Source organism: Impatiens glandulifera, chromosome 2 (genome assembly GCF_907164915.1).
Source record: "Impatiens glandulifera chromosome 2, dImpGla2.1, whole genome shotgun sequence".
Lineage (NCBI taxonomy): Eukaryota > Viridiplantae > Streptophyta > Magnoliopsida > Ericales > Balsaminaceae > Impatiens > Impatiens glandulifera.
Window position 1 is genome coordinate 31,466,829 of NC_061863.1, and position 13,316 is coordinate 31,480,144.

The 13,316-nt window shown below is 35.0% G+C and overlaps 1 protein-coding gene across 1 annotated transcript; it reads left to right on the forward strand.

Annotated features, from left to right (window-relative positions):
- Positions 1-1,965: 1,965 nt before the first annotated feature.
- LOC124924568 lies at positions 1,966-4,474 on the forward strand. The gene is made up of 4 exons (XM_047464587.1): positions 1,966-2,247; positions 2,424-3,391; positions 3,443-4,296; positions 4,458-4,474. Exons 1-4 carry the CDS (start codon positions 1,966-1,968, stop codon positions 4,472-4,474), a joined length of 2,121 nt encoding a protein of 706 aa, XP_047320543.1.
- The last annotated feature ends 8,842 nt before the right edge of the window (positions 4,475-13,316 follow it).

Here is a 13,316-nt window from a genome sequence, read left to right on the forward strand (position 1 = left end):
TGATCTTGCAAAGCTGGCTTATGGGTCCGTTTTATCAGCTGATATTAAGGGGATTGTTGGGTCTGAAAGGTATACTCTTGCTGATGTTGGGTCCAAAAACTCTATGGCTGGTCATAAGGGTTCTGGTTTTTCTGTTTCCAAAGCTGCTATGATGGGTATATCAAATTCAGCAGGAATTAATTTTGTTGGAAAGAGTGCTCTAAGTATGGATGTCACTAAGGCCGGTTTAGCAAATTATTCCAGAATGGCAGGCTCTAATGCTGAGTTGACTAGTTTTTTTGGTTCGGGTGGTATTGATGACCAAAGACATGATAAGTCTGATGAGGTTGCTTTGGTAGATTGGTCTGAAATTGTTAATTCTGAATCTCTTATTCCAAAGGATGATGCTGGCAAACATTCTGGTTTAGCTGATGTTGATGGATTTGTTGAGACTGAAAGGTCTATTCCAACTGGTTTTGGTGTGGATATGATATCTATGGTCGGTTCTAGCCTTCCTAAAGCTTATAAGTTGGTTGTTGATAGCCGTGAGCAGCATTCTTTGGGGGTGAGCTTATTTAACTCCAATGGAGATGGACTTAGTTCATATCACAACTCTACCTTTGATGATAATCAGTCTGTGTCTATTGAAGACAACAAAGACAGTGACTCTTACGGATTTTCTGGAAGCGAAGGCAGTGTTGACAAGGATCATGTTATGTCTGGGTGTATTGATGGCCATGGTGACGTTGAAATTCATGAATTCAATCCGTATATCCATTCATGAATATAATGACATGGAATATACGGGGCCTCAATGATCCTATCAAAAGCAAAGAGATTCGTAGGATTATTGATGATCAAAAGCTTGCTATTTTTGGTATCAAGGTGAAAGAGCGCAATGTGGATCGCATTAAGTGTCTTTGTATGGACAACAACTGGCATTTGGTTCACAATTCTAACAACAAGACCGGCAGAATTTGGGTTGCTTGGAACAAGGATGTGGCTGATGTTAAGATGATTTACAATTCTGATCAAGTTATTATGATTGATGTCAAAAGCAAGGTTGATGATAATCTGTTTCGGTTAGCTATTGTCTATGGTTGTAATTCGGGATCTGATAGGAGGAGATTGTGGAGTTGTTTGAAAGCTAAGATTGATGATGGAGACCCCTGGGCTGTTATGGGGGACTTCAATGTTACTAGATTTGAGAATGAGAGGAGTCTTGAATCTGATATCACTCAAGACATGATTGACTTTAATGAGTGCATTCGTGACATTGGGTGTGTTGAACCGACTAACTCTGGCAACATGTTCACTTGGTCTTCAATGAGGGGTGATGAGCAAATCAGAAGGAGCAGGATTGACAGGGGTCTTATTAATTCGACTTGGGCTACTAAGTATCCTAGAAGTCATATCCATATTCTTAACCCGGAAATCTCTGATCATTGTCCTATTAAGCTTTATTGGGAAAAGGATAAGAAAGTGAAACGACCGTTCAAATTCTTTAATTTCTGGATGGAAAATGATAAGTTTAAGGACATCCTTATTGAGGTGTGGAACACTCAAGTGAATGGCTCCATGATGTTTTGCGTGTCGGAAAAGTTTAGGATCCTCAAGAATCAACTTACTAAGTTTGATCGGAAGAAGTTCAACAATATATCAAAAAGGGTCATGGTAGCAAGATTTGATCTTGAGAAGATTCAATCTCAATTTCTTTGTGATGATATTGATGATACTCTGCGGGATGATGAAAAGACTGCCCTTGCCACTTTTAGAGAGCTTAGTTCTATGGAGGAGAGTTTTGCGAGGCAAAAGTCGAGACAGAATTGGATTTCTCTTGGTGATAGGAATACGGCTTTTTTCTACCGGAAATGTTCTTCTAGAAACCTTCGGAATAATGTTCAAAGGCTCAAGAATGACAAGGGTGATTTTTCGCACGGATAGGACCATATTCATGACTTGGTTGTTCAGTTTTATCGTGGTCTCATGGGTAATAAAGCCGGGCAGCATCTCAGTCAGCTTAACGTACTCTATAAGATTGTTGACAAGAGAATTACAGTTGAGGATAGTCGTGATCTTGTTAGAGTTATTTCAAGAGATGAGGTTAGAAAGGCGATGGCTAGTATCAATGGTAATAAGAGCCCCGGACATGACGGTTTTAATGCGGAATTCTTTAAGGCTAATTGGCATATTGTAGGTAATGACGTTACAGAGGGGGTGCTGGAATTTTGTAGAAATAAAAAGATGCTTACCCAATGGAATGTCACTGTGCTTAATCTTATTCCCAAAAATTTCGACCTATTTCTTGTTGTAATGTCGTGTATAAAATCATTTCTAAAATACTTGTTAAACGTTTTCAAGGTGTTATTCCTAAGATTGTAAGTCTAGGGCAATCTGCTTTTATACCCGGTAGGTCTATTTTGCATAACATTCTTCTTATGCAGAATCTTTTAAAGGATTATGGGAAAAGGAAGATCTCACCCCGGGTCGCGTTTAAAATCGACATCCGCAAGGCTTTTGATTCCATTAAATGGGGAACTATAAATGATTTTCTTGTCGTTGCTAGTTTTCCTAGAATCTTTATTGAATGGATTATGCAATGCGTCTCTACCTCCCGGTTTGTAGTTTGTGTCAATGGTGTTCACGGGGGCTATTTTAAGGGCGAAAATGGTGTGAGACAAGGCGATCCTCTCTCTTCTTACATCTTTGTATTGATCATGGAGATCTTTGAGAGTGTCTTAACGACATTCCTAAAGAATCGCCATTACACTTTCCGCCCTTTCTGCGAAGAGGAGAAGATCACTCATTTATGTTTCGCAGACGACTTGTTCTTACTTGCTCATGCTGATGTTGAAACCATTAATACTATAAAAGATGCGCTCAACTTCTTTTCTGATGTTACAAGTTTAGCAATTAATGTTGATAAAAGTTTAGCGTTTTATGGTGGTGTTGATGATGAGACAAAGGCTAGAATACAAGACATTATGGGCATCCCCGAGGGTTCGTTTCCGGTACGTTGTTTGGGCATTCCGCTCACAACAAGACAGATTCAAATTTTTCATTGTAGGCCGCTCATTGAAAAAGGTAAAAACGTCGTTATGGGGTGGGCAGCCAAGAAGCTTTCATATGCGGGCATAATTGAGTTGGTTGGAAGCGTGGTCATGGGATTAATCGGTTACTGGTCTCAGCAAATTGTGCTCCCGAAGAAAGTTATGAAAGAGATCGATACTATCATGCGTAATTTTATTTGGGGCATCCAAGGACGTGGAGGAAAGAAAGTCAAGTGGATCGACGTTTGCAAACCAAAAGACGGAGGTGGTATTGTACTAAGGAGCTGTATTGAGTGGAATCGGGCTGTTACCTACAAACATCTTTGGGCTTTACAAACTAAACAAGATTCTCTATGGGTCAAGTGGGTGCACTCTCGGTTCTTGAAGTGTGAATTGAGCATATGGACTTGAAGAATCACGGATGACATCACTTGGTCGTTGAAGAAGATTTTGAAACTAAAAAATAGCATTGGTTCGATCTTTGATATTCGTATTGGGGATGGGTGTGGTACTCTCTTTTGGCACGATCCATGGTTTGAAAACCAGCCGTTGATTACTAAGGAGGAATTTCGAGGTTTAAGAATAAGAAGGGATTGTGCGGCTGCCACGATTGGCGACATTGATGCTGAGAGTTGGGTTTCAATTATTAGACGAGTTCCGGAAGGAAGACGAGTATTAGACTATTTGAGTAGAATTCGTCTAAGTGATAGGGATGATGTTCACTCTTGGGCTGCCGAGGAAGATGGTAAATTGAAGTCGAGAATAGTTTGGAATGTTATTAGAGAAAAAGGTCAAATTGTCGATTGGGTTGCTCTCGTTTGGTCTTCAAAAGTCATTCAGAGGCATCGTTTCATCCTCTGTTTGGCTTTACGGGGTAGGCTTAACACCCGAGATCGGATTCTTGCCTACATGGACATTCCGGATGCTAATTGTTTGCTTTGTGATGGGAATACGGAGTCTATTTGCCACTTGTTTGGGAGTTGCCCGTTTGTTAAGTCCCTTTGGAGTAAGTTCACATTGGCTTTGGGCTTTGTTCATTTATTGGGTTCATGGGATGAGATCATTGTTGCTTCCCGCATCAAGGCTAAAGGTAATAGATTTCCAGCCAATGTCTTCAAATGTGGTTTTGTTGCCATTGTTTATCATGTATGGGCCGAGAGAAACGCTAGAGTTTTTGGGAGAGTTCGTCGTGACGTTGAGCATGTATGGATGGATATCGTGTTTGATTGTGGTGCGCTAATCGGTACGTGGAGACGGGTTCCCAAAGGTGAGTGCGAATGGACCCTTTGTCGGGAGTGGAAAATCAATTATGACAAAGTGACGTCTTTTAATTTTTTGAACGTTAGTTAGTTTCTTATGATTGATTGTAAGTCTCGTGTTTGTTTTGATTGAATGTTTGTTTACTTGAACCTAACTTTATCTTTCTAGGTTTGTTAGAAAGATAAAGGAGACTATTTCCGTTTTTCCCGTTTTGGGTTTTTTTAATGAAATGACAATAAGTCGTTTTCCCAAAAAAAAAAAACCAAAACCCTATCTCTTGATAGGTACATGCCATTATGTTTATATGATTCAACTAAGACCTTATCTCTCAATAGGTATATGACATTGTGTTACGACTTGTTTCGTAAAGTGTGTTTTGGGTTGAAGAATCACGTTCTTGATCTATAAGACCGGTGAAATTCTACAATCAAAGGGCAGCGGAAGGTTTTCAATAGAGAATTTGGGGGGAAGGAATAGAAGAATCAAGGGTGCGAAGAGAAATACTGTTGGTCTATACCAAACAGTCCATAATAATAATAATAGACAAATAGGAGCGAAGTCATATCTTCATCATTCTATTCATGGGTCCTTGGGGAAGAAAGATCAGCCTTATATAGGTGATGTCTTGCCCCAAAATATTCGGTTACAACAATAACTAGAAAATAACATAATTCAGTTTGTAAAGTAGAAAAGGAAAGCAAAACAAAATAATAAAACAACAAAACAGAAATCTGGCCTATGTGCACACTAGGACCGAGACCGGGTGCCGAGAAAGGTTGCTGGAATATATTCTAGGACCGAGGCCTTGATTTTAGACCCTAACATTATCTCCCCCTTCAAAATTCGTCGCCCTCGACGAAAAAGACCGTGGTCTGCCGAGTCTACCGAGCCTTTAATGCGCATGCTGAATATTTCAAAGAATTCGGTCGGACTTCAGGAAGTCCAGGAAGTGTTGGAGTCTTAGGACCGCATTTCTTAGAAGCCTTCGGTCTTCCTGCTCCACGACCAGTCCTTCCTTCGGCCCAGCACGCCAAGTGCAGCAAAAGGGCCATTTTTCTTCCGGGCATACTCTAGAATGTCTTCAAATAACCAAGCCCAGTCTTTTATCCAGACCAGCAACACATGCGCAACAACATAGCCATGTCTTCCGACTACCTTCCTGGCTGGTGTTCGGTTGTTGGGTTGCTGGGTGAGCCCTTTGATTATTTTTTGGAAATTTTTAGGAGCGTCTTCCAAAACAAGTGAAACAGTTTGGCATTCGTTTTTACTGATTATTTGTACCGTGGCAACAACATTATGATTTTCCAATGCCTTTTCTAGTTGGCTGCCTTGTATTATGTTATCCCGCGACCGAGGGGCACCTTGCTGGACCGAGAAAGTGTGCAAGATAATGACACGTTCGTCCCTTGTCTCAAGCACCAAAGGTGGGTCATAAAAATCTGATTCTTGGACGGGTTCTTGAACACTTTCTTGAACATCTTGATGATTAGTCGGGGCCATGAACAATCTGGATTTGCACCTATGATTGGGCTCCCATTTTGTGCTCGGCCAGACCGTGTTAACAATGCAAGGCGTGGGCAGCAGCGGCGGTTTGGCGTTGTACAAGGGCCTGCGACCGAATCGCAGCAAGAGATCTTTCTTGAATTTATGCCACGCCAATGCTTCCATATGGTTGCGATTCCGCAAATATGATTCATGCCACGTTCTTGCCTCTTTTGAGAAGTGAGTGCGGACAATGTCCAACTTGGTGGCATCATTCGTCTTTCTCTCCCTAAAGATTTGCTCGGCAAATAAGAGCCAGCCCTCCAAATCAATCCCATCAAATTCAGGAATATCAATATTTGTGAGCCGGGTTGGAGAAAAGTGGTAAGAAGCAATAACATGGGGTCGGGTGTGGGGATCTTGGCCATTATTTAACGCACCTATTTCAATGGATGTCAAGCTTTTTCCAGCAGCATACCTTCTGTCCATATTTTGCTGAAAAGTATTGTGAAAGGCAGCTTGTTCGGTCGAGTGTTGTTGTAGGGCAGCATTCATGGAGGCATATTGTTGGGTCAGCCCTTCGAGTAGGGTCTTAAGATCATCCATCTTTGCTGCTATCTGGTTTCTTTTATTTGAGAATCGTCTTGCTCTGATACCAAGAATGTTACGACTTGTTTCGTAAAGTGTGTTTTGGGTTCAAGAATCACGTTCTTGATCTATAAGACCGGTGAAATTCTACAATCAAAGAGCAGCGGAAGGTTTTCAATAGAGAATTTGGGGGGAAGGAATAGAAGAATCAAGGGTGCGAAGAGAAATACTGTTGGTCTATACCAAACAGTCCATAATAATAATAATAGACGAATAGGGGCGAAGTCATATCTTCATCATTCTATTCATGGGTCCTTGGGGAAGAAAGATCAGCCTTATATAGGTGATGTCTTGCCCCAAAATATTCGGTTACAACAATAACTAGAAAATAACAGAATTCAGTTTGTAAAGTAGAAAAGAAAAGCAAAACAAAATAATAAAACAACAAAACAGAAATCTGGCCTATGTGCACACTAGGACCGAGACCGGGTGCCGAGAAAGGTTGCTGGAATTTATTCTAGGACCGAGGCCTTGATTTTAGACCCTAACACATTGTTTTTAGAAGATTCAACCAAAACCATATCTCTTGATAGGTACATGACATTTTTCTATACAATTTAACCCTATATCTGCATATGTACATTAAATAATTTTTATAAGATTCAACCAAAATCCTATCTCTTGAATGGTACATGAAATTGTTTTTATACGATTCAACCAAAACTATATCTCTTGATAGGTACATGACAACAATTTTATATAATTTAACCAAAACCCTATCTCTCGATAGGTAAATTACATTGTTTTATAAGATTTAACCAAAAATATTATCTCTCCATATGTACATGACAACGTTTTAATATGATTCAATCAAAACCCTATCTTCCGATAGGTATATTAGATTGTTTTTAAATGATTCAACCAAAACCCTATCTCTCAATAGGTAAATGACATTGTTTTTATAAGATTCAACAAAAACCCTATCTCTCAATAGGTACATGACATCGTTTTTATACAATTATATCAAAACTCAATCTCTCGATAGGTATATTACATCATTTTATATAATTTAACCAAAAAATAATCTCTCAATAGATACATGACATATTTTCATAAAATTCAAACAAAACACTATCTATCGATTGGTACATGACATTGTTTTTATATGATTCAAACAAAACCCTATCTCTCGATTAGTACATGACATTGTTTTATACGATTCAAACAAAAACTCTATCTCTCTATAGGTACATTAGATCGTTTTCATACGATTCAAACAAAACTCTATCTCTCGATTGGTACATTAGATCGTTTTCATACGATTCAAACAAAACTCTATCTCTCGATAGGTAAATGACATCGTTTTTATATGATTCAACCAAAACCCTATCTCTTAATAGTTACATGATATCATTTTATATGATTCAACCAATGACCCTAACTCTCAATAGGTTTATGACTTTGTTTTTATACGATTCAACAAAAACCCTATCTCTCGATAAAGATATGACATTGTTGTATATTATTCAACTAAAACTATCTCTCGATAGGAACATGACATCATTTTTATAAGATTCAACTAAAACTCTATCTCTCAATAGGTACATGAAATCATTTTTATATGATTTAACCAAAAGCCTATCTCTCCTTAAGTTCATGACATTGTTTTTATATGATTCAACTAAAACCTTATCTCTCGATAGGTATATGCCATTGTTTTTATAAGATTGAACTAAAACCCTATCTCTCGATAGGTAGATTAGATCATTTTCATACGATTCAACTAAAACCTTATCTCTCGATAGGTACATGACATCATTTTTTTTACTATTCAACACATAACCTTATCTCTTGATAGGTACATGACATCGTTTTATATGATTCAACCAAAAACATTATCTCTCAAAAGGTACTTGACATCGTTTTTATACAAATCAATCAAAACACTATTTCTCGAAAGATTAATGACATCATTTTTATATGATTCAACCAAAACCTTATCTCTTGATATGTACATGACATCATTTTATACAATTCAAAAAAAACACTATATCTCGATAGGTACATTACATCATTTTTATACGATTCAACCAAAACTCTATCTCTAGATAAGTATATATATAATATCGTTTTATATGGTTCAACCTAAAACTTTATCTCTCGATAGGAACATTACATCGTTTTTAAAAGATTTAACCAAAACTCTATCTCTCGATATGTACATGCCATTGTGTTTATATGATTCAACTAAAACCTTATCTCTCAATATATATATTACATTGTTTTTAAAATATTAAACCAAAATCATATCTCTCGATAGGTACATGACATTATTTCTACACATTTTAACCAAAACTCTATCTCTCAATAGGTATATAACATCATATTTTTATGATTCAACCAAAACCCTATCTCTCGATAGGTATATAATATCGTTTTTATATGATTCAACCAAAACTCTATCTCTTGATAGGTACATGACTACGTTTTTATACAATTTAACCAAAACCCTATCTCTCGATAGGTACATTACATCATTTTATACGACTCAACCAAAAACACTATATCTCGTTAGGTACATGACATTGTTTTCGTACAATTCAACCAAAACTATATCTCTCAACTGGTACATGACATCATTTTAATATGATTCAACCAAAACCCTATCACTCAATATGTACATGACATCGTTTTTATACAATTCAACTAAAACCCTATCTCTCGATGGATACATTATATTGTTTTATACGATTTAACCAAAAACACAATCTCTCGGTAGGTACATGACATTGTTTACATATAATTCAACCAAAACACTATTTATCGATAGGTACATGACATCGTTTTTATATAATTCAACCAAAACCCTATCTCTCGATAGGTACATGACATTGTTTTATATGTTTCAAAGAAAAACTCTATATCTCGATAGGTACATTAGATCGTTTTTAAATGATTCAAACAAAACCCTATCTCTCGATAGGTACATGACATCATTTTTATATGGTTTAACCAAAACCCTATCTCTTGATAGTTACATGACATAATTTTATACGATTCAACCAAAACCCTATCTCTCGATAAGTATATGACATCGTTTAATATTATTCAACTAAAAACTCTATTTCTTGACATGAACATGACATCATTTTTATAAAATTCAACCAAATCTCTATCTCTACATAGGTACATGAAATCTTTTTTATAAGATTTAACCAAAAGCCTATCTATCGATAAGTACATGACATTGTTTTTATATGATTCAACCAAAACCTTATCTCTAGATAGGTATATGACATTATATTTATAAGATTAAACCAAAACACTATCTCTCAATAGGTACATGACTTCGTTTTTATACAATTCAACAAAAAACTATATTTCTTGATAGGTACATGACTTCTTTTTATATGATTCAAACAAAAACTCTATATCTCGATAGGTACATTAGATCGTTTTCATACGATTCAAGCAAAACCCTATCTCTCGATAGGTACATGACATTGTTTTTATATGATTCAACCAAAACTCTATCTTTCGATAGGTATATGAGATTGTTTTATATGATTCAACCAAAAACCCTATCTCTCAATAGGTACATGACATCGTTTTTATACGATTTAACCAAAACCCTAAATCTCCATAGATACATTACATCATTTTTATATGATTCAACCAAAACTCTATCTTTAGATAAGTATATAACATTGTTTTATATGATTCAACCAAAAACTTTATCTCTTGATAGGAACATTATATCGTTTTTATAAGATAAAACCAAAATCCCATCTCTTGATAGGTACATGCCATTATATTTATATGATTCAACTAAGACCTTATCTCCCAATAGGTATATGACATTGTTTTTATAAGATTCAACCAAAACCATATCTCTCGATAGGTACATGACATTTTTTCTGTACAATTTAACCAAAACCCTATCTTTTGATAGGTATATAACATTGTTTTTATATGATTCAACAAAACCCTATATCTGCATAGGTACATTAAATCATTTTTATAAGATTCAACGAAATCTCTATCTCTCCATAGGTACATGAAATCTTTTTTTATAAGATTTAACCAAAAGCCTATCTATCGATAAGTACATGACATTGTTTTTATATGATTCAACCAAAACCTTATCTCTAGATAGGTATATGACATTATTTTTATAATATTAAACCAAAACACTATCTATCAATAGGTACATGACTTCGTTTTTATACAATTCAACAAAAAACTATATCTCTTGATAGGTACATGACTTCTTTTTATATGATTCAAACAAAAACTCTATATCTCGATAGGTACATTAGATCGTTTTCATACGATTCAAACAAAACCCTATCTCTCGATAGGTACATGACATTGTTTTTATATGATTCAACCAAAACTCTATCTTTCGATAGGTATATGAGATTGTTTTATATGATTCAACCAAAAACCCTATCTCTCAATAGGTATATGACATCGTTTTTATACGATTTAACCAAAATCCTAAATCTCCATAGATACATTACATTGTTTTTATACGATTCAACCAAAACCCTATCTTTAGATAAGTATATAACATTGTTTTAAATGATTCAACCAAAAACTTTATCTCTTGATAGGAACATTATATCGTTTTTATAAGATAAAACCAAAACCCTATCTCTTGATAGATACATGCCATTATGTTTATATGATTCAACTAAGACCTTATCTCCCAATAGGTATATGACATTGTTTTTATAAGATTCAACCAAAACCATATCTCTCGATAGGTACATGACATTTTTTCGATACAATTTAACCAAAACCCTATCTTTTGATAGGTATATAACATTGTTTTTATATGATTCAACAAAACCCTATATCTGCATAGGTACATTAAATCATTTTTATAAGATTCAACCAAAATCTTATCTCTTGAAAGGTACATGAAATTGTTTTTATAAGATTCAACCAAAACTATACCTCTTGATAGGTACATGACAATATTTTTATACAATTTAACCATAACCCTATCTCTCGATAGGTAAATTATATTGTGTTATAAGATTCAACCAAAAATACTATCTCTCGATAGGTACATGACATCATTTTAATATGATTCAACCAAAACCCAATCTTTCGATAGGTATATGAGATTGTTTTTATATGATTCAACCAAAACCCTATCTCTCGATAGGTAAATGATACTGTTTTTATAAGATTCAACCAAAACCCTATCTCTCAATAGGTACATGACATCGTTTTTATACAATTATATCAAAACTCTATCTTTCGATAGGTACATTTCATCATTTTATACAATTTAACCAAAAAATCTATCTCTCAATAGATACATGACATCATTTTCATAAAATTAAAACAAAACACTATCTCTCGATAGTTACATGTAATCATTTTTATACGATTTAACCAAAAGCCTATCTCTCCTTAAGTACATGACATTATTTTTATATGATTCAACTAAAACCTTATCTCTCGATAGGTATATGCCATTGTTATTATAAGATTGAACTAAAATCCTATCTATCGATAGATACATGACAATGTTTTTATACGATTAAACCAAAACCCTATCTCTCGATAGGTACATTAAATTTTTTTAAGTGATTCAACCGAAAACTATATCTCTCGATAGGTACATACCATCGTTTTCATATGATTAACCAAAACATTATCTCTCAATAAGTACATGACATAGTTTTCATATAATTCAACTAAAACCCTATATCTCGATAGGTACATGACATCATTTTTATACGTTTCAACCAAAACCTTATTTCTCGATAGGAAAATGAGATTGTTTATATACAATTTATTCAAAGACCTATCTCTATAGGTATATGACATGGTTTTTAACCGATTCAACCAAAACCATATCTCTCCATAGGTACATTACATCATTTTTATACGATTCAACCAAAACCCTATCTTTCGATAATTATATCTCTCGATAGGTATATGACATTGTTTTTAAACGATTCAACCAAAAGCATATCTCTCGATAGGTACATGACATGTATTTTATACTATTAAACCAAAAACCATATAGGAACATGACATCATTTTTATAAGATTCAACAAAAACTATATCTCTCGATAGGTACATGAAATAATTTTTATACGATTCAACCAAGAGCCTATCTCTCAATAGGTACATGAACTAGTTTATACGATTCAACCAAAAACACAATTTCTCAATAGATACATGACATCGTTTTTATAAGATTGAACTAAAACCCTATCTCTCGATAGGTACATAACAATGTTTTTATACGATTAAACCAAAACCCTATCTCTCGATAGGTACATTAAATTTTTTTATGCGATTCAACCGAAAACTATATCTCTCGATAGGTACATACCATCGTTTTCATATGATTATCCAAAACACTATCTCTCAATAAGTACATGACATAGTTTTCACATAATTCAACTAAAACTCTATATCTCGATAGGTACATGACATCATTTTTATACGTTTCAACCAAAACCTTATCTCTCGATAGGAAAATGAGATTGTTTATATACAATTTATTCAAAGACCTATCTCTATAGGTATATGACATGGTTTTTAACCGATTCAACCAAAACCATATCTCTCCATAGGTACATTACATCATTTTTATACGATTCAACCAAAACCCTATCTTTCGATAATTATATCTCTCGATAGGTATATGACATTGTTTTTAAACGATTCAACCAAAAGCATATCTCTCGATAGGTACATGACATGTATTTTATACTATTAAACCAAAAACCATATAAGAACATGACATCATTTTTATAAGATTCAACAAAAACCCTATCTCTCGATAGGTACATGAAATAATTTTTATACGATTCAACCAAGAGCCTATATCTCAATAGGTACATGAACTAGTTTATACGATTCAACCAAAAACACTATCTCTCAATAGATACATGACATCGTTTTTATAAGATTGAACTAAAACC

What these genes read in the sequence shown, in the direction of transcription:
- LOC124924568 (XM_047464587.1), top strand. Translation starts at nt 1,966, where the DNA reads ATGGGTAATAAAGCCGGGCAGCATCTCAGTCAGCTTAACGTACTCTAT. An exon ending in TTACCCAATGGAATGTCACT is followed by an intron (nt 2,248 to 2,423) that starts GTGCTTAATCTT and finishes CTTCTTATGCAG; the next exon opens with AATCTTTTAAAGGATTATGG. An exon ending in CAAGATTCTCTATGGGTCAA is followed by an intron (nt 3,392 to 3,442) that starts GTGGGTGCACTC and finishes ATGGACTTGAAG; the next exon opens with AATCACGGATGACATCACTT.